Raw genomic sequence first — 17,308 nt, forward strand, 5'->3', positions numbered from 1 at the left:
TTTTAGCCTGCGGTTGCTATTTGCTAAACACAGGCAAAACACATTACACTTTTTTAATTATTATTAGTGTAAGTGCAGCTGGAAAATTTAGATCTGGGTTTGGATTAGGAGCTCGGTCAGTGTCTGGCAGTGTCTGGATCACTGGGACATGCCTTGAAGCTGTGCAGCTACTGGAGAGAGGGAAGGTGAAGAAGAGAGACGGTGGATGGGCAGAAGAGCAAAAAAAAAGTGACTTTTGCAGGTGTCTCCTCAGCAGAAATGGAGCAAGAACAACATGATTCAGCAGATGAAGCTATAACATATTCCAGCCTTTGAAGTCAAGGCAGTTCAGCTCTCACCGATCATGTATCTCAGAAGTACTAGGAGATAAATGCTGCAAACATTACACAACTCTCTAACTATGCATTCTTTAGAGTATCGGCGATTGCCATTGTGCTGGGTTTTTTGCTTTGCTAGGACTAAGCTTGTCTTGCAACCACTAAAAATACTCTCCTGCTAATTTTGTTTTTTGCAAGTTCTCTAGAGATTCTCCATTTTCTCCAAAGACAGAAAAAACCATTTTATTTTCCAACAAGTGAAATGCAATGTCAAATCTTTATCTGAGGAAAGAACCGTTCAAATACAATGCAACAAACCTGGTAAAACCAGTTGCTTTGAAGCACACTGCATCAGCAAACTGAACAGCTGATAAGAATAATAAAAATTTTTAGTCAATAAGATGAGAAAATTCTCATTGGGAGCCTCATCCTACCAGCACATAAATTGCTAATATTACCTGGCCCTGCATTGCTGCTGGAGGTATGAATTTTCATTGAAATCCCACTGTACAGGAGAAGCACCCCAGCCGAAGCATAGCTATAAGAAATTTCACTGCCATAAACAGGTTTATAGAGTCATCAGAGCCTGGCTATCCATTTGGGATTCCCTCTAGGTAACAGAGGAAAGAGTATTATGTCTTATAATGCCAGGAAATTTATGACCAGGACTTTGAACTTTGGAATAACTTTTAAAAAGTGGGGGCTGTCTACAAAAAGTTTGCTTCAGGCTTTACTCTGTTATAATCTAGTATTGCAAGAAGACTTCAAGAGTTCATTTATTTGCCCAGGGATACTGTTCACAGTGAGGGCAGGAGGCCACACTCAAATACCTTTAAAAGTCCATCCCAGGATCAGTAAAATTCACAGTTATGAATGACCCTGGAAACAATCAATCCTCCGATATTACAAAGTTCCTATTCAAATAACAGAGCACAGAAAGTGCCTTGCTAAAATTAATGTGAGTCTCCTGAACCTGTACCTTTGTACAAAACGTTGCAGGAGAAATTTCAGCTATTCCTTTAACAAAAACAACCCAACTATCTTGATAACAGGCAGAATTTTTACACAACTGATTTGGAGAAATTGATTTGATGTTTCATCCAGATTTCTCAACCTGTTCTTAATACCGATTTCCCTTTGTGCTTTCTTTCTCAAATAGAGTTGAAAGAAATCTATAACAAACTTGTCTTCTGGTTTTGTGTATAAGTACCTACAAATTTCTACTACATTTACATATTTGTACCTCCAGACTGAAAACCAAGATAAACCTGAAGACAAAGTTCGCATATCAGAATACCCAGGGACTGGACAAAACCAAAATCTGTGAAAAATGAACAACAGCAACAGGTTTTATTTTCTAAATGTTTCACCACGTACTTTTGTGCTGAGGACCTGATCACTGATGGTGTTAAAGAGCTGCTGGATGCCCTGAATGCCATCCAGTCTCTGAGTGGGACTGTCCCAGTTGGTGCTCAGCTCCTTGCAAAAGTGAACCCCAGTGACACTTAAGAGTTTGCATACAACTAACTAACCATGGATAAGATCCTCTGTTTTAGTTTTCCAATGCCTGAATGATTTATGGGCAGAAACTAGGTCTACAGCAAATTCATAATTGATGCATCTCTTTTGATAGGCAGTCTAACAAAGGAAAAAATGGATTTAAAATACATTTGATTTGTTGCTTGTTATGGTTTGGCAGAAGACATCCAAAAGACTGTCAAGTTTTCTGCCTTGCCCTGAGATATAGTTTTATCTAGATGATGTGAGACCTAACCCGTTCATACCTTCATCTAGATAAAAACAAAGCCAACTTTTTCCATTGCAGCCTGGTGATAAGCACACCCCAGGCATGGCAGTTGTGGGACACTCGAAATCCTTTTGACTTGGTTACTTCTAAACAGTAAATCGTATTTAGTCACTTATAAAAAAATGAGACGGAAGACCTGATTTTCTGTCCTCCACTTCACTGCTTTAATCCCTGTTACGACCAGGTGGGTATAGCAATAACTGTGGCTCCTCAACCTGATGAAAATAGTGTTGCATTCAGAAACTCGATAAATGAATGGGAGAGACAAGTAATGCCTCCCCCCCAAGGATGTTTTGTTAATTAAATTAGCATTTAAATAGCCAGAGCTAATCTGGGAAGTCAGCCCCTCATTACAGTAACTAGGAAGGGGGAAAAGAGTTGGAGACAATTCCCTACAAGATGGGGTTAAGTTGGCATTTCACAAACTATTTGCCCAGCCTGTCCCTTCCAAATGAAAGCTGCCCCCCCCCCCCCCCCCTTTTCCTCCCAGCATAATTAGCATGTTCTAGTGCGGTGAATGGAAACAATATCCTCCCTCCGAGCTGTGCCCCTCCAGGGAGATGCTTCCCACAGATTGTGAAACACCAAGCCAAGGAAAGGGCTTGTCGAGGAATTCACAGTGGGGTAATTACACTGAGGTAGCTTGTGCCAGTGCAAGATAAGTTGCATTACTGTAATTCATTGCAGGAGGCAAGGGCTTGCATAAAGGAAAAGTCCAGAGGCAGGACTGTGGAGAGCCATGAGAAGTTATTGCTCCCGTGCGCCTTCCCAGAGCCCCGATAAAACCTGACGACGAAGCTGAGGACGGTTCTTCGGGCTCTAAGGACGTCTCCATCTTTGAAGAAGCTTGCAGAAAGCAGCAGCAATTTTATGCGAATCTGGTTTCTCTTTGGCAATTAGAACTGAAGGATGGCTAAAAGGGTGGGGTTTCAGATTTTAAAATAAATTCTTCATTCCGAGTAGAAAACTGGAGCAAAGCTTGCAAGAATTGTGTGCCTGCATTTGTTATTGTCCATGCACACGGCACTTAAAACACGCTGGCACCTCTTCTTAACAAATAGAAAGGTGGCATGCAGTCCTTTCCCCAAAAGACTTACTATTTAATTCTACATAAAACAGAGAGACCAATGATAAGTAATACCAGGGGAGAAGAAGGAGGAGGAAGGACCGGATTTGGGTGACAGCTGCTATCCTCAGCAGTATGCACATCTGGCGGGTTTCATCCCATTTATTTAAATCAGATTCCAGGTGACTCAACCTGACATAAAAAACCCCTCCCTCCACTTGCTGCTTATCGTGCCCAGCTGCAAAACGGGGATTATATTTATCTCCATCGCGAAGTACTCGGTTTCAGAAAACGTTGGTGCGGTTTGTTGAGGCCCCAGCTGGAAAATACCACAAGAAGTTCAAAGCCGGGTTTCATCCTGTAATTGGATCCTCAAGTTCACAAGTGCAAGAACCAACTGTGCAGGCTGAGAGTGGGACGTCCCCTCTCCCAACAAGAAACCCTCCGCGGCACGGGGCGGTGGGACTCAACCGCGAGCGCGACATGCCAAGGAGCCGACGCTTTCTGCTGCTACGGACAAAAGCTCAATTTTTGTTTCAAGCTTTTGCCACCCTGCTTGATCTGACCTGCCGTTATTTAATTTTCTTTTTAACTTCAAGACAACTCCCTAATTCAGGATGCTCTGGCGCTCCTCTTAAGAACGTGGACTTTAATCCCAGCGTCACTTAAATGCCAACTTAATATTCATTTTCTCTCTGCCTTGCCAAGATATTTTTCAGGTTAGGCAGGTACGAAATGATAGATATTGATACCTTCTTCTGGACAAATATTGCTACTTTCTGAAATCTTATCTCAAAACCCCTTGGGAATGTGTTATTTATTTATTTCTGTCATAAAAACTCGTTCGATGTTCAAGGGCCAAAGGATTACAATTCTGAATTTGTTTTTTTTCCTGTCCTCGCTGAAATCTGGACTTTCATAATAACACAGAGAGAATCCTTGTTTTGAACAAAAATAGCAGCGACAAGGGTTTTCAACCGTGACCATTTAAAAGAGGTTTTGGGTGGGTTTTTTTTTTGCATCTTTGCATTATAGTTTCGTTCTCAGTCGTTGCAATCAGTAGCTGCGGTTGAGCAGCCGAGCCGCCTAATGAGGATAAATTGTAATATTGTTCAAACCGTCTCCGATTATTACTGTGGAGCTCTTTCAGTGAGCTGCCTTCGCTAAGCAAATTGCAACGGGCCCGTTAATAACAGTGCGTTGACAGAGCATCAGGGGTTGCTCTCTGAAGCCAGACCCAGTCGTCACCTAAAACCAGGGCCTACACGTTGGGTTACGGTTCACCATCTTCAGCGTGACGTGATTTCTAGCGGACAGAAACCCCACAGACCAGCAAAGCGATGCCGTCTTGCTTTGTTACCCACGGAGTAAATCTTGCGGTGAGGTGAGGTTTTTGGTCTCGGCGGCGACGCTGCTGTCTGCCCAGCATGAAATACCGCGATATTCCCCCAAAAAGGGCCCGAGGCGCTGGCAGGGGACAGAGGTGCGATGGGGCTCACCCGCAGCCACCCAGGGGTTGAGTGGCAGCGCCTGGGGTGACCCTGAGGCCCCCCCCGTTGTACAACACAACCCACAAACGCCATTTGGGGCTCACCCCCCTCACGAAACGCCTCTATAGTGGAGGACTACATATCCCAGCATGCAATGCTTCCCCTCCAGGCGGGGGCCGCGGGCAGGACTACAGCTCCCAGCGCGCAGCGCGCCACGCTGCCCCCCCCCGCTCCCGGCGAGCCGCCGCACTGCACGCTGGGAGCTGTAGTCCGGCCGGACGTTGGCCACGCACGGTGCCTCCCTCCTACCGCCCCCGGTCTCACCCCCCCGCCCCGCTCCGCGCTCCTCCCCGCGCCGCCGGGTGTCCCTCCGTAGACGGAAGCCGAGGAGGGACGAGGGAGCCGGGGAGGTCGGAGCGGCGCGATGGGGGACTCCAAAGTGAAGGTGGCGGTGCGCGTCCGCCCCATGAACCGGCGAGGTGAGACCCTCCTCCCTCAGCGACCCCCCCCCCCGCGCCTCTTCCCGCCGCGGCGCGCGCGGGGGGACGTGTGAGGGGAGCGGGCCCGAGGGGCAGAGCGGGGCGGGAGGCCGGGGGTGCCTGTCCCCATAGGTGTCTATAGGGGCAGGTGCGCCTGCCTGTGGGTGTATAGGTGTGCGTCCCGGCGCCGGGGCGTGTTTATAGGCGTATGTCTATACTTCTTTATTTATCATGCACGCATGTGTAGGTGCAGGTAGGTTGGTGGGCGAAGGCGAGCTGCTCTCAGGAAGCGGCTGTCTTCCCTCCCCTCTCCTGACATCTTTTTCCTAAACTCGCCCGCTTTTATGGCTTTATTCTTTTTTTTTGTTGCCCCCCTCCCCTCGGGGCACACCCCTCTCCACACCTCTTGCACCTGCTTTGCAGCCGGGCTGTGCCCTGGTCCCGGCTGGGAGAGCTCTTCCTTCTTCCTGCTTTCGGGGGTTTGGGGGAAAAATGCCTCTCTGTTTGTTTTTTCCCGTGCTAATTCAGCCCTCAGCTCTGTAACCCCTCTTCATACCCCTCGGTGACTGCGTGGAACAGAGTTAACCAGATGACAGAGGCACTATAAGGACAAAAGAAACAAAAACAAACAGGAAAACATGGAAGAGGAAGCCTGAATTGACAAGCGAAGATTTTTTTATTTGTTGGGTTGGTGGTTTTTTTCCCTCAACGAAACTTGCCTGAGGGTTATGTTAATCAGACTGTGGTCTAGGCATCTGTTTAAATGCTTATTACTTGTCTTAATTAGAAAAACTTGCTCTAGATTATGAGGAAGCAAGTATGAAAAGGCAACTTCAGCCAGGGAATGGGAAGGTGAAGAAGGCAAAAATCCAAGAAACGTGTAGGGTGACTTTTTTCCCCCACATTCTCACAGAATAATTCCTTTTGGGGAAAGGGAATCAAGTGAAGTCAGTTTAATAGCTGATGCAAAAAGCGGGGCGGGAGGGGGTGTGTGAGGAAAGCCCTTTATCTTCTATGTGCTCTGAAATAAAATAACTCTTTAACTTTTTTTTTTTTACTTATTTATTGAAAGGAATTAAAGTATTGAATCCAGTATTTCCATACCTTTTAAAATAAAAGCAGGGTAATGTCAACCTGAGTTCAGAAGAGCCCACAAGTCCCACATCCAAAACAGAGAAGAGTTGATGTCCTTACAAGCTGGGTGGGTTAGGGCAATTGAGGCTATTTTGACCAAAACCTGCATTCTGTTAAATTTCAGGTAGCAGTCCTCAAAACTGAGGAGGGACCCATCCTTGTGGAGTATTGCTGGAAGGAGATTGAGTGACAGTGGGGAGGAGTTGGCGGGAGCTGGGATGGAAAGGAGCTGAAAGGTGGTGCCTTCGTCCAGTGATAGACGTGGGCTTTCCTCTTGCTCATGTCCCTTTCCTGTTGTAGGTCATTTCCTCGGCTGTGACCCAGACATCTTCTGACTGTGTAGTGCTCCCTACCCCTGGGATTATACAGTAATTCAGGTTGGAAGGGACCTCTGGAGGTCTCTAGTCCAACCTGCTGCTCAGAGCAGGTCAAATTACGTAAGGTTGCACAGGACCTCATTCAGTCAAGTTTTGAATCTCCAAGGATGAATAATGCACCTCTCCCTCCTGGCGTATATTATACATATGTTCAGCCCCGAGTTTGTGCACGTGTAGTGGTCTTCAGGCTGCCTCCAGCTAGGGACTGAGTTCTGCAGAAAATAGATGTGGGGAAGAAGTGGTGGAAGTAAAGGGGAAAAAATGATGGAAGATGATGGATTTAGAGCAGTACATCTATTTGAAGCTTCTGCCTTCCTGGGGAATATCCTAACACTGAGCTGCATCAATCTGGGAGAATGTATCTTGTTATCAGAGTTATTTTATTCTGTATAAACTTAAAAATGTTAATGGACTAGAGAGGATGACTGTAGCCTGTTTGTTTGGAGGCTCATCCAGGAGCGAGGGACATTTGAGTATCAGTCCTTGCTGTTCATCAGAGAGAAGAGGGACCTGAACCCCACATGCTTGGCACATAGCTTGGCAGTCGGGCTGTACCTCCTCTCTGTAAGAACCACTTTGCAGGTATTAAGCGTCCTGTTATTTTGTGAGTGACACCTAAATCCGTGTAAGTCTAGCCTAAAAGATCAATGTCTTTCTTCCTGAAACAAAATGTCCTGGAATTTTTTTTATTTTTTTTTTTTTTTCCTGAGGGGATTATTTGTCACAGTCCGGATGTTTTGGTCAGTTCTAAACAACTGGTACCTCCATGCAGTATTTCTGATGCTCCTAGAATTTATACAAACAGTGATATGAAGCCTAGTATTTTTCTTAATCTATGTAATGTTAAATTTAAGAATTTGTTTAACTGATTTTCTGAAGAGTCATCCAGTTGTAAGACTTCTGTGGCTTTGCTTTTTTAATAGGCTTTGAGGCAGGAGGTGGCTTTCTTGGAAGTTCTCTAATATGCACTTTGTTCTAAGTAGTATTTGTATGAAGTTCTGGGGTTTTGGACCTGAAGCAAGTATTTGTTTTCTTCAGGATCACGAGTAATGTTCTTTCCTTCCCTCTGCACCGAAGGGCTTAAAACTGCAAACCTGTCAGATGGTTACAACCGTGGAAATTTAAGCTTTGAAATATTCTCAGTGTTTACTTGTGGTGGTGGTGGTGGTTGTCTGTAGTGTTTGAATTATGAATTTCTTAAGGCGAGGGTTTATTAGGTTAATAAAAGCGGTATGTTTAACTATTACTAATTTATACAGCTCATAAAAGTGTAATAGGTTCCTTGCATGCATGTTGAAGGGATTTCTGTATTAAACACTTGGTTATTCATAGTACTCGCAGTTCAAGGTGATTGTATTGAGGGTCCTGCTTCATTCTCTTGCAAAGTGGCAATCTATAAACTAAGCTTATAATACTCACTTTTAGCAGTGAGGGGAAGCACTCGTAATTGGACGTAGGTTACTTTTGTTTGCATCTAGGTTATTTTTTTTTTTGCATCTTGCTTCAAATTAGACCCCAATCCTACAAATTATGTATGGAAGCCATGCTTTTGTAAAACTACTACTTTGTCAACACGCTTGCAGCGTCACATCCACAGTTGTAGGCTCTGCTAGGTAGCAATTGTCGCTTCTTTTTTTGCATGCTTTCTACTTCGCAAACCAGGGTCTTGATTAGCATGCTGTTATGAATTAAATAATTGAGCACTGTTTTGCTAGGTAAGACTCTTAGTCTTCTGTTTTCTTGGTTTTGTCATTCATGAAAGTATTTCTTAGTGCACTGCTTTTTCAGATGGGTTTTTGATAACAGTCTCAGGTCTTCTGCTGGTGTATTTTAGAGTTGCAGTGGATTTCCTTTTACAGATACTCTCAGTGTTTGTCTTCACTTAGCAGATATTCATTGTATGTCAGGTAAACGCTGTGCAAAGCTCAAGCCATACCATGAAGCAAAGCAAAAGACCACTGGAGGCTTTTTAATTAATATTTGTCTTGCTGAATATTTTGTTTTCAGGTGATGTTGGTGTACGGGCATCCCATAAGTACGTTTAAGTCCTTGTGTTTCTCTGTGCCTTTGAATCCATTCAGTGTAGTGTTAATTAAAATCTAACATCTTTTGTCAGTACTAAAAGAATAGGACTTACGCTCAAGGGTATGGCTGATGATGCCTTTAGCCAGTCAAAACTACTGCTGTTGTGTTGCTCCATCTTACTTGGGTTAATACTTTTCTGTTTGAACAAGAAAGGCAGAAAACTAACTGCAAAAAATTATGTGTTTAGCGCTTTGAATGAATTTATTGAGGAGCAAGAGAAGCACCGGTGCTGGTGCAAAGCTGGGCAGGGTGGGTGGGGGCCTCACACAGCTCAGGTGGGGAGTGGTGGTGTGGGTGTGCCAGGTTTAAACTGTATGGGACAACAGCCTGTATTCCGGCAACGTTGCCAGATTAAACTCTTTGTAGGATTGTGGTGTAAGACCTATAGCTTCCAATTTAAATATACATTCAGGTATCTATTATGTTAATGTGTATATTCATCCAGACTAGTTTCTGTGTTAAAACAGGGATCCTTTTGTGCTTTGATGATAAAGATTCTGTCTCCAGTGCTTGTAAGGAAGGAATTGCTTCAGTATCTGTGCAAGCTTCTGACTGTGGTGTTAGGTGCTAATTTTCTGTCCTCGTACTCTTTGGAGGAGGTTGCATTTCCAGTCACTTGAAATGTTTTTGATTATGGGGGAGGAAGTGGGGTTTGTTCTGGTGGTTTTGTTTGTTTGTGGTTTGTTTTTTTTTCCACTGGACATTACAACAGAAACAATTTATCTATAAATTGGAGTTTGTGCAAGCAGTCTTACAAGATTAATTATGATATTAGAGTAAATGAAATGGCACCTGTTGTATCCCGATGGCAATATGCAAAACACAAGACTTTTCTTCACCATTATCCTTGTCATAGATGAGTGCTTAGAGTTTTTAGTATTTCCTGGTGATTGCTGATAACCTATAAAACAGCGTTTGCGGTATGAGCAGGATTGACCTAGAGGTATGGTGACAAATGGGTAAAGCATGTAGACTTAGTGTTTCATCTTGCGTTTCTTGGTGAGGCAGTTGTATCTTAAGAACTCCTGAGGTGTTACAAGTTTACTTCCCACTGCCAAAGAACCAGCAGACTACCAGTCAGTCCAACGTGAATGCCACAGAGGCGAACAATTCTTGTGCTAATTACATCTTTAGAGCTAGCCTAAAGCGCAGTATGAGATTACCCTGCTGCTCTGATTTCATGAAGTCAATAGAAGATCAGATACACACCCTGTGAATAGTTCTGCCTTGGCTTTTGGGTGGTTGGTGGCAGAGCAAACATTTCATTCCAGTTAACTCTGAAGCCCGGAACAAAGCGGCAGCACAGAGTTGTGTGTTGAACTTCCTCAGAGCTCCTTGCTGCATCAGACAGTCACCAGACTCATTTAGTTAGTCTCTGTGAGCTGAGAAGCGCATGCAGCAGCAGAACTGACTGTGAGTACGGTTAATCTCCAGATACACAGAGTGCCTTTACCGAAGCCATTTGGCAAGCTCTCTTCTCGCAGAAAATGAAGCAGGAGAAGATAGAATAAATTTTTTACCATTTGGACAATGTAGTGTTAACATGTGAGGAGAGCTTGCTTGCGTGCAGTGTGCTCATGAGTTCGAGTTGACTTATACCTCATCATCAAGATTAGATAGTATTGTGTGCTCTTCCAGATGCGCTCATACATACTTAATGATCTTTAACTATATATATATAAATATAGTAGAGAAGCTTGAAAGATGCCTGCGTAGATTTCATGTTGGTGGACTTAAGGGACAAGTCAAATTACTGTATTTTTGTCCAGAACATGGTAGTCACTATAGCTATAATTAATGCCCTAAAAGTACTATTATGCTATTTTTTTTCCATTTAAGCTTTTAGCATTGTCATTTAGATGTAAGTTATTTTCACGTTCTCTCATATAGTCAGTTAGGTTTTCCTTAATTTGTGTTGGCTTCTACATAGCAAAGGGTAAAAAGAAAAGTCACTCTAAGGCAACAAATATTGGCAGGAAAACTTGAGGACCTGTTGTGTTTGAACTTGCTTTCAGACTTCTTTTTCAAAAAAAAAAAAAAACCAAACCAAAAACCCAACAGCCTCTGTTTTTTTTAGTTGACATTCATTTAATTTGTGTGATAAATAAACTCTCATATATTTTTAAGTTACTATTTAAACATTTCTCAGTGTTATTGCCATTTGCTTTTTCAGACCAAGAAAGGTACAAGAAACCAACTGTAATCTCTTACTCAATTCACCTTGAAGGCTCAGGCCGCACCATTCCAGTTTTAACCTTCAAAGGAATGTTAATCTCCTGAAAATCTACTGGCAATTTAAAATACAAAATTTCTGTCTTTACAGGAAATTATGTTGAGCTTTTGTATTTGGGGCCAATTTTGGCTCATGAGCTTAGTACACGCACTGTAAACCTTTCACATTTTATTTTTTATACTTCAGTTAGCTTTTCTGAAACTCTACAAGAGCAGCCGTGCTGGTTCCCCATGACACCGTCGAGCCTAATGTCCTGTTTCCAAGGGGTCCTTAGGTGTCGGTGCAGGTGCAGCTGCCTTAACCCTGGTAGTGGGACCAGGAGAAATCTTTCACAAATTTTATTCTACTTGTGTTATAACACCAGGTTCACATCTTTGTTTCAGTGGGGTTTAGGAACAAATGGTATACGAAAGGGCTGAAAAGTTGTCGACCATAAGAAACTAATTTCTTAAATTGAAATCTGATGGAAAAATCTACATCGAAATAAAGGCTCTTGATGAATTCGGAAATGCTTTCACTTAAGTCATCTTATACAGTGTGAAAAAATAGAGGCAAATATGGAAGGTCAAGTAAGTTGTAACGGACTTTTCAGCTACTGTGGCAGTTGTACTGAAAGCTGTTATGATGCCATGGTCCCAACCACTAGTTTAATAAATTGCAGACAAACTTATTTACTGTGTCATCTTTCATTTTAAGATTATTTCAAACTGCCCTGTAAAAGCTATCTGTTAGAATCATTTTGTTTGGTTCTGAAATCCAGTAACCTTAAGTGGGATGACTTTTTAGGGTAGTGGCTGAAAAAGCTCCATCGTGGCAGTTCAGCTGTTTCTGTTACGCCACCTGATGCAGCTGGGTTTGATTCCGTACCCTACTAGAGGGAGTGAGTTGGGTACATCATTATCCAAGCACTGTTGTCATTAGTTGCAGCTAATCTTCGAAGACAGTTCCCTAACTGATCCGTAAATGAAGGTGGAGGTTTCCCAGAGTTAACGTCCAGCTTTTTCCAAAATACTCCTCTCCCCTTCCTCCAGGAGTCACATACGCTCTTTGTCTCTGCCCCAAACCTGTTTAGTACATTTTAAAGTTGCACCTCTGCTATGTTTCCCAACACCGTTGTGGAAAATCGGCTGTGTAGAGTTTATGATTACCAGAGGTGTGACTGCTATTACAGAGGGAATGTAAACTCCTACCTGTTGTTGGGAATATACCAGCGCCTGCGGAATCCACCGTTGCATGTGGTGGTACACTGCTCCTGCTTTTTCTTGCTCTCTCTTGCTTACTGACCTTTCCACCCTGTTTGAAACGCACCGAATTTCGTAGGCTAGTGAAAAATCCCAACGTGTATGTGGGTAGTGTGAATTCTTTTTTACAGCACTCATAAGGCTTATAAAAGGCATAGTCATTTAGGATTTACATGAGTGTGGTTTCAGCTAAGATCTGCATTGCTTGAATCCCGGTTTGTATTGTCTTAGAAAACTTTTGTGAGGAGTTGGAAAATCAAGGGAAGTGGAAAGGAGAATGGCCTCCTTCAGGCCCCACCTTCCAGTTTCACATGTGAAATAAGTCATGTGAGAGACCCTCTGTGAGTAGCTTGGACCCACTTGACTTGACAATTATTCTTGCAGTCAGCCCAGCTTTGCTTAACACTTCTACAGCTGTGAAATGTGGATGTGGGAAAGTGACTAAGATACGTGTTACCCTTTTATTATGGACGTCACAGCTCTCTTACTCCGAAGCTATGAAAGAGGCTTTCATTCCCTGCAATAAATGTTTCCTGAGATGTTGAGAGTTTCAATTTTTCAAAAGGCAATTAGCTGATTAGTTTCTTGATTTGATGAAGCAAATGAGTAGTTGATTGTGTTTGCTTGTTAATGACTGAAGATAGAAGCAGGTTAGCAATAATAATAGGTGAGATTTTAAACCTTGAGCTACGAGATTTGTGATAAATCTCCAAAGTTTGACAGTGAGCCACTTCTCTCATCTTTTCATTTCTCCTAAATTTTGTGATGCCTGAAAAAACCAAACTGTATAGTTGAAAGAAATAATAATACCAAGCCTCAACAAATGAGTCCTTACTACAAGATGAACTAGTTGGTGTTTTTAGATGTGCATGCTTATCATCTTATCTTGATGCATCCTAATTTTGCTTATTCAGGGCCAGCAAGTACACTGCTTACCGTGGAGATACTGAAACTAGTAAAAGTAGGGGTGGAGTCCTTGTGTGATCATATCCAAAAGAGCAAGAAGATAATTTGCCTATAAGGCTAACCTGCTTTAGTAATATTAAAAACTTAATGAGGTGGAAATTATGATGATACGATTTTCAGTAGTGGCTAATACAAGATTTATCTCTCGGAAGCATTAAAGAAATCAGAAATCAGTCAAAGAACATACTTTGTAATGGAGCCAGAATTTGTAGAAAGTGTATGATGTGCTATTAAAACAGAATTTAAACTATTTCTGCAGCTAAAAGGAGAGCTGCCATGTGAGTCTTTTGCCAGGGTAACTGGGATAAGTAGCCTTAAGGCTGTCTAGGTACATAACCCAGCTTAAAGGCTGAATATAACTCTTTCTTAGGGGTTTATTTCATGAGACACCATGAGCTGATGTAGCAGTTGTTCATCTCTGCTGGGGGAAGGTCTCACTCTTCTGCCTCCTCTCTCCCCCCCGTACAGGTCTACCCACTTCTTTGCGCAGACTTTGACGTTCTTCAGACCTTTCACTGGGCTTGTGTAACTTTCTACGTGGCTGAATACATCTGTTTTTCATGTTGGGTAGTTTTCTGCTGTTGAAGTAACTTAAAGTGACTTACAGAGCAGTCTGCTGAGCACGGTAGTGGTGGAAGGTGAGCAACAGGCACAGGTAGGCAGAAGGAAGGGCTGAGACCTCCCTGTTTGGCAATAGCTGTGAGGTTGGCTCACCCTGTCTTCCGAAACCGCGCTGTCCCCTGTCTGCAGGATGCCTAGGTGAGGGATTTTAACGTTACCTTTTTGATGACAATAATCAGACAAGGTGTGTTGTACATGACAAATTGGCTTTCAATCTTTCTCTTTTCCTGGGAGGATATACGACTTTAAGGAACTCTTGTATCCTGTTTGTGTGCTTTCTTAAAGGTATTTCACAAAGAGAGGTTTAATGAACACTAGCAAGACCTAGAGTTCACTGTGCAGTCATGGATGCAAAACCTGCCATCAGCATTCTCTTTCAAGAGATGAATTAAAAAACGTGATAGAGACCATACTGCTTATATACAGAGTGCGCATACCTTATGCTTTGCATAAGGGAGGTAGCATGTAAAAGCCTTCCTCAGTAGCTGGGGAAAAGCAGGTCAATGCAATACAGAATGTTAATCACTAACCAGCCAGACCAAGATAAAGTGGCTTGTCGGATATGCGATGTATGAAGAATATAATTTCATCTAAGCAAGCATGTATTGCATACTAATAATAGGTAAATTGGCTTTCAGGGTGTGGAGAGAAATTAAAATAAACACTGGCTTCTGAAACTTGTCTGTCTCTTCCTTCTATAAAAGCACAGTTTAATAACAGAGGAGTAGTTTTGTTCAGAAGGATTTCAGTTTCATGTGACTGCCTGCTATGATCAGTAATCTCGAGCTTTGGCATGCTTTGTTGTGTTTCAAGTAGCAAAACGCTATAACATTTCTTTCAAAAAATGCCTGTGGAAGAAACTTCCTCTTATTATCTTATTTAACAGTAGCAAGAAGTCTGCGAGGTGCTGCGCAATACTTAAGATCTGCGGTCTTTGCCTGAGAGATTTTCAGTCTTGAGTTTATAAGGTGCTGTAAGGTGAAAGAGCAAGTACAGTGACAAAGAAGGAAAGAGCAGAGATGAAGGAGGATGAGGATTATAATTAACATGATTAGGCATGAGCATATTTCGGTGATTCAGCTGAGGTGTTGAACCCGGTATGGAGGTTATGCAGCGTAGCCCCTCGTCATGCAGCATGTGAGGGTGTTGCAGAGTGCCTGCTGGGTGTGATTAGTGTGTCATGTTTATAGGTATCGGCACTTGGGTGCACTTCCCAGGTTTGGCATCGGAGTGGAAGAACATAGTACTGGTCTTGCTTATGTCCAGGCTCCGATGTCTGTAGGCAGTGACTGTGATTGCAAGTGGCTGCTTTTTTTGATATCTAATTCCATTTGTCATTGGGTGGATACCTTGGACAGTTGTCAGTGTTATCTGAAGCTTTTATTTTGTTTTCCCCGCCTCTACGGCTGAGAATTCACATACATTCCAAATATTCTCATTACTCATCGTATATATCCCATTTCTTAGCGTCATTTGGAAGCGTTGGGCTTTCCAGCTGACTGTGAGCCTGTGGGGAAGGATAGGCCCTTTTCTACACACTCGCACCTAAATTATGTTTCATGGGACTTGAATCTCTGCGAGCAGGTGCCCCAGGACTAACAGCTGGCGTGGCATGCTGCGGTATCACAACAGTGGCTGGGGAAAATGTGCTGCAGATGGTAGGGGCAGCTTTCCCTCCGAGCCTGTGAGGCACTGAGAGAGCAATAAGAAGAGCTGTCAAAGTGGTTCCATGCCTAATGGTTCCTTGCCCAGAAGAAATTTCATCCTGCCTTCATCCTGCCATATGCTGATTGTCCTTCAGTAAAACCTAAGTGCTCTTTCTTGTTTTGAAAAGAGTGCATGCTTTAAAGCTGGACAGGATCCATCCCGTCAGAATATCTCTAGAAGTGGAATTTGGCAATAGTCCTGTTTCTATTCTCTAGCTGGTGGGTGGCTGTCAGAATGCATGAATAAATTTGGTGTCTGGAGGAAGTAATGGTGTATATAATCCTAGTGCTTTAGGAGCGGCACTTGACACTTTCTCATTTCTTTATAGAGCTTGATCTGCATACAAAATGTGTGGTGGATGTGGATGCAAACAAGGTTATTCTTCATCCTGTAAACACCAACCTTTCAAAAGGAGATGCCAGGTAAGATTTTTGAATTAGGAAGGTCAGGTTTCATAAATTAAATATGAGGCTAACAACTAGGAGATGTAGGCCTTGATAGAGGGCTTCCAGTTTAAAAAATAATATATATTCTTTCTGCAGTGTAATTGCCATCATCTATAAAATAAAGCTGATTTTACCATGCTGGGAAGATGCTTTGAAAACCTAGTGCTTACTGTATTTGCTTCCTGCTCTAAACTATGTGTTAGCAATTAATGGGTCTGTGAACTGTTTCATTTCTTCTCACATGCTATTATGGAACAGGAGAAATTTAAATCAGCAAAATAATTTGAGTGGGGCACAGTTTGTCATTTTGGAATGAAATTAATTTTCACAATTATTTTCTCATAATGGGCTTGTCTTCATTGTGTAAGAAGGTGAATGGGAACATGCTGGAGAGGCATAGCTCGAGGAATGTCTTGACAGTGGGGCGTTTACGTGCATCAAAAATACTTGGCAAGGTGGCTAAGGGTAGGGACCAATTTATGTCGGAACTGGCATCAATTTGTTAAAACTACTGTGAAACTGAAAAGTCCTGTAATAATTGATAGGGTTAAGGTTGTGACTATTTATTGCTTGTTTGCAAGGGGAGGAAATGAGAAAATGTATGCATGAAACAAAATAAAGGGTGCAAGAAAAGGCAAAACCCGTTACTGGACATGTACAGTCAATCATGATTTGTTTTCTGGGGGGAAAAAGAAAAGTGGTCTTAAGGGTGACAGAAATGAGAGAAATTCAGTTAAACACATAGAAGAGCTTTGTTTAAATGCAACATATCATAGCTTTTTCATGTAAAGCTAAACTGTATGTCAGTGGTCAGTAGAAGTATTCTTTGATAATTTAAACTTCTCAAACCCAAGTGGTAGTAAATGGAAAAGCAGAGAGATAATTAGGTTTAATATGTATGTTTTATTGTCATCAGCTGAAAGACTTACTATAGACAGTGGGACCAGAGCTTTAAGAAGGTACTTAGAATCAAACAGGCTGTGTGTGGTGGGGTGTTTTTGTTTGTATCAATATCTGCCTCCTCCAGAAACATGTGTATTGTTTAGCTGCCAAATACCTATGCTGATTTGAGCCTTTAAAACTGCTAAAAATGGCAGGAAACTGAGATTCTCAGAAGCCTGGTCAGCCAGAGCTGTATTAAGAATGTTATTCATAGTTTCTCTAAAACATGGCAACTGATCAAATGCTGCATAGTTTATACTCACGGATATATGCTTAAAAAATGTTCATACCATGGCCATGAGAGAATACATAATGCCTATCGTGCCCCCTGGCAAGGGAGGAATCGGTTGGCAATTGTGTTGACGTCCCAGATGAGATGGTGAGGCCAGTGTGAGAA

General features: G+C 42.6%; 1 protein-coding gene across 1 annotated transcript in view; it reads left to right on the forward strand.

Annotated features, from left to right (window-relative positions):
• The first annotated feature begins 5,104 nt into the window (after positions 1-5,104).
• Positions 5,105-17,308, forward strand: part of KIF13B (kinesin family member 13B) — a 125,394-nt gene continuing 113,190 nt past the window's right edge. The window contains exons 1-2 of the mRNA XM_059832010.1: positions 5,105-5,159; positions 15,852-15,945. Coding sequence (XP_059687993.1) covers positions 5,105-5,159; positions 15,852-15,945 — 149 coding nt within the window. The remainder of the gene's footprint in view (positions 5,160-15,851; positions 15,946-17,308) is intronic.

The sequence above is a fragment of the Gavia stellata genome, chromosome 2 (assembly GCF_030936135.1).
Source record: "Gavia stellata isolate bGavSte3 chromosome 2, bGavSte3.hap2, whole genome shotgun sequence".
Classification (NCBI taxonomy): domain Eukaryota; kingdom Metazoa; phylum Chordata; class Aves; order Gaviiformes; family Gaviidae; genus Gavia; species Gavia stellata.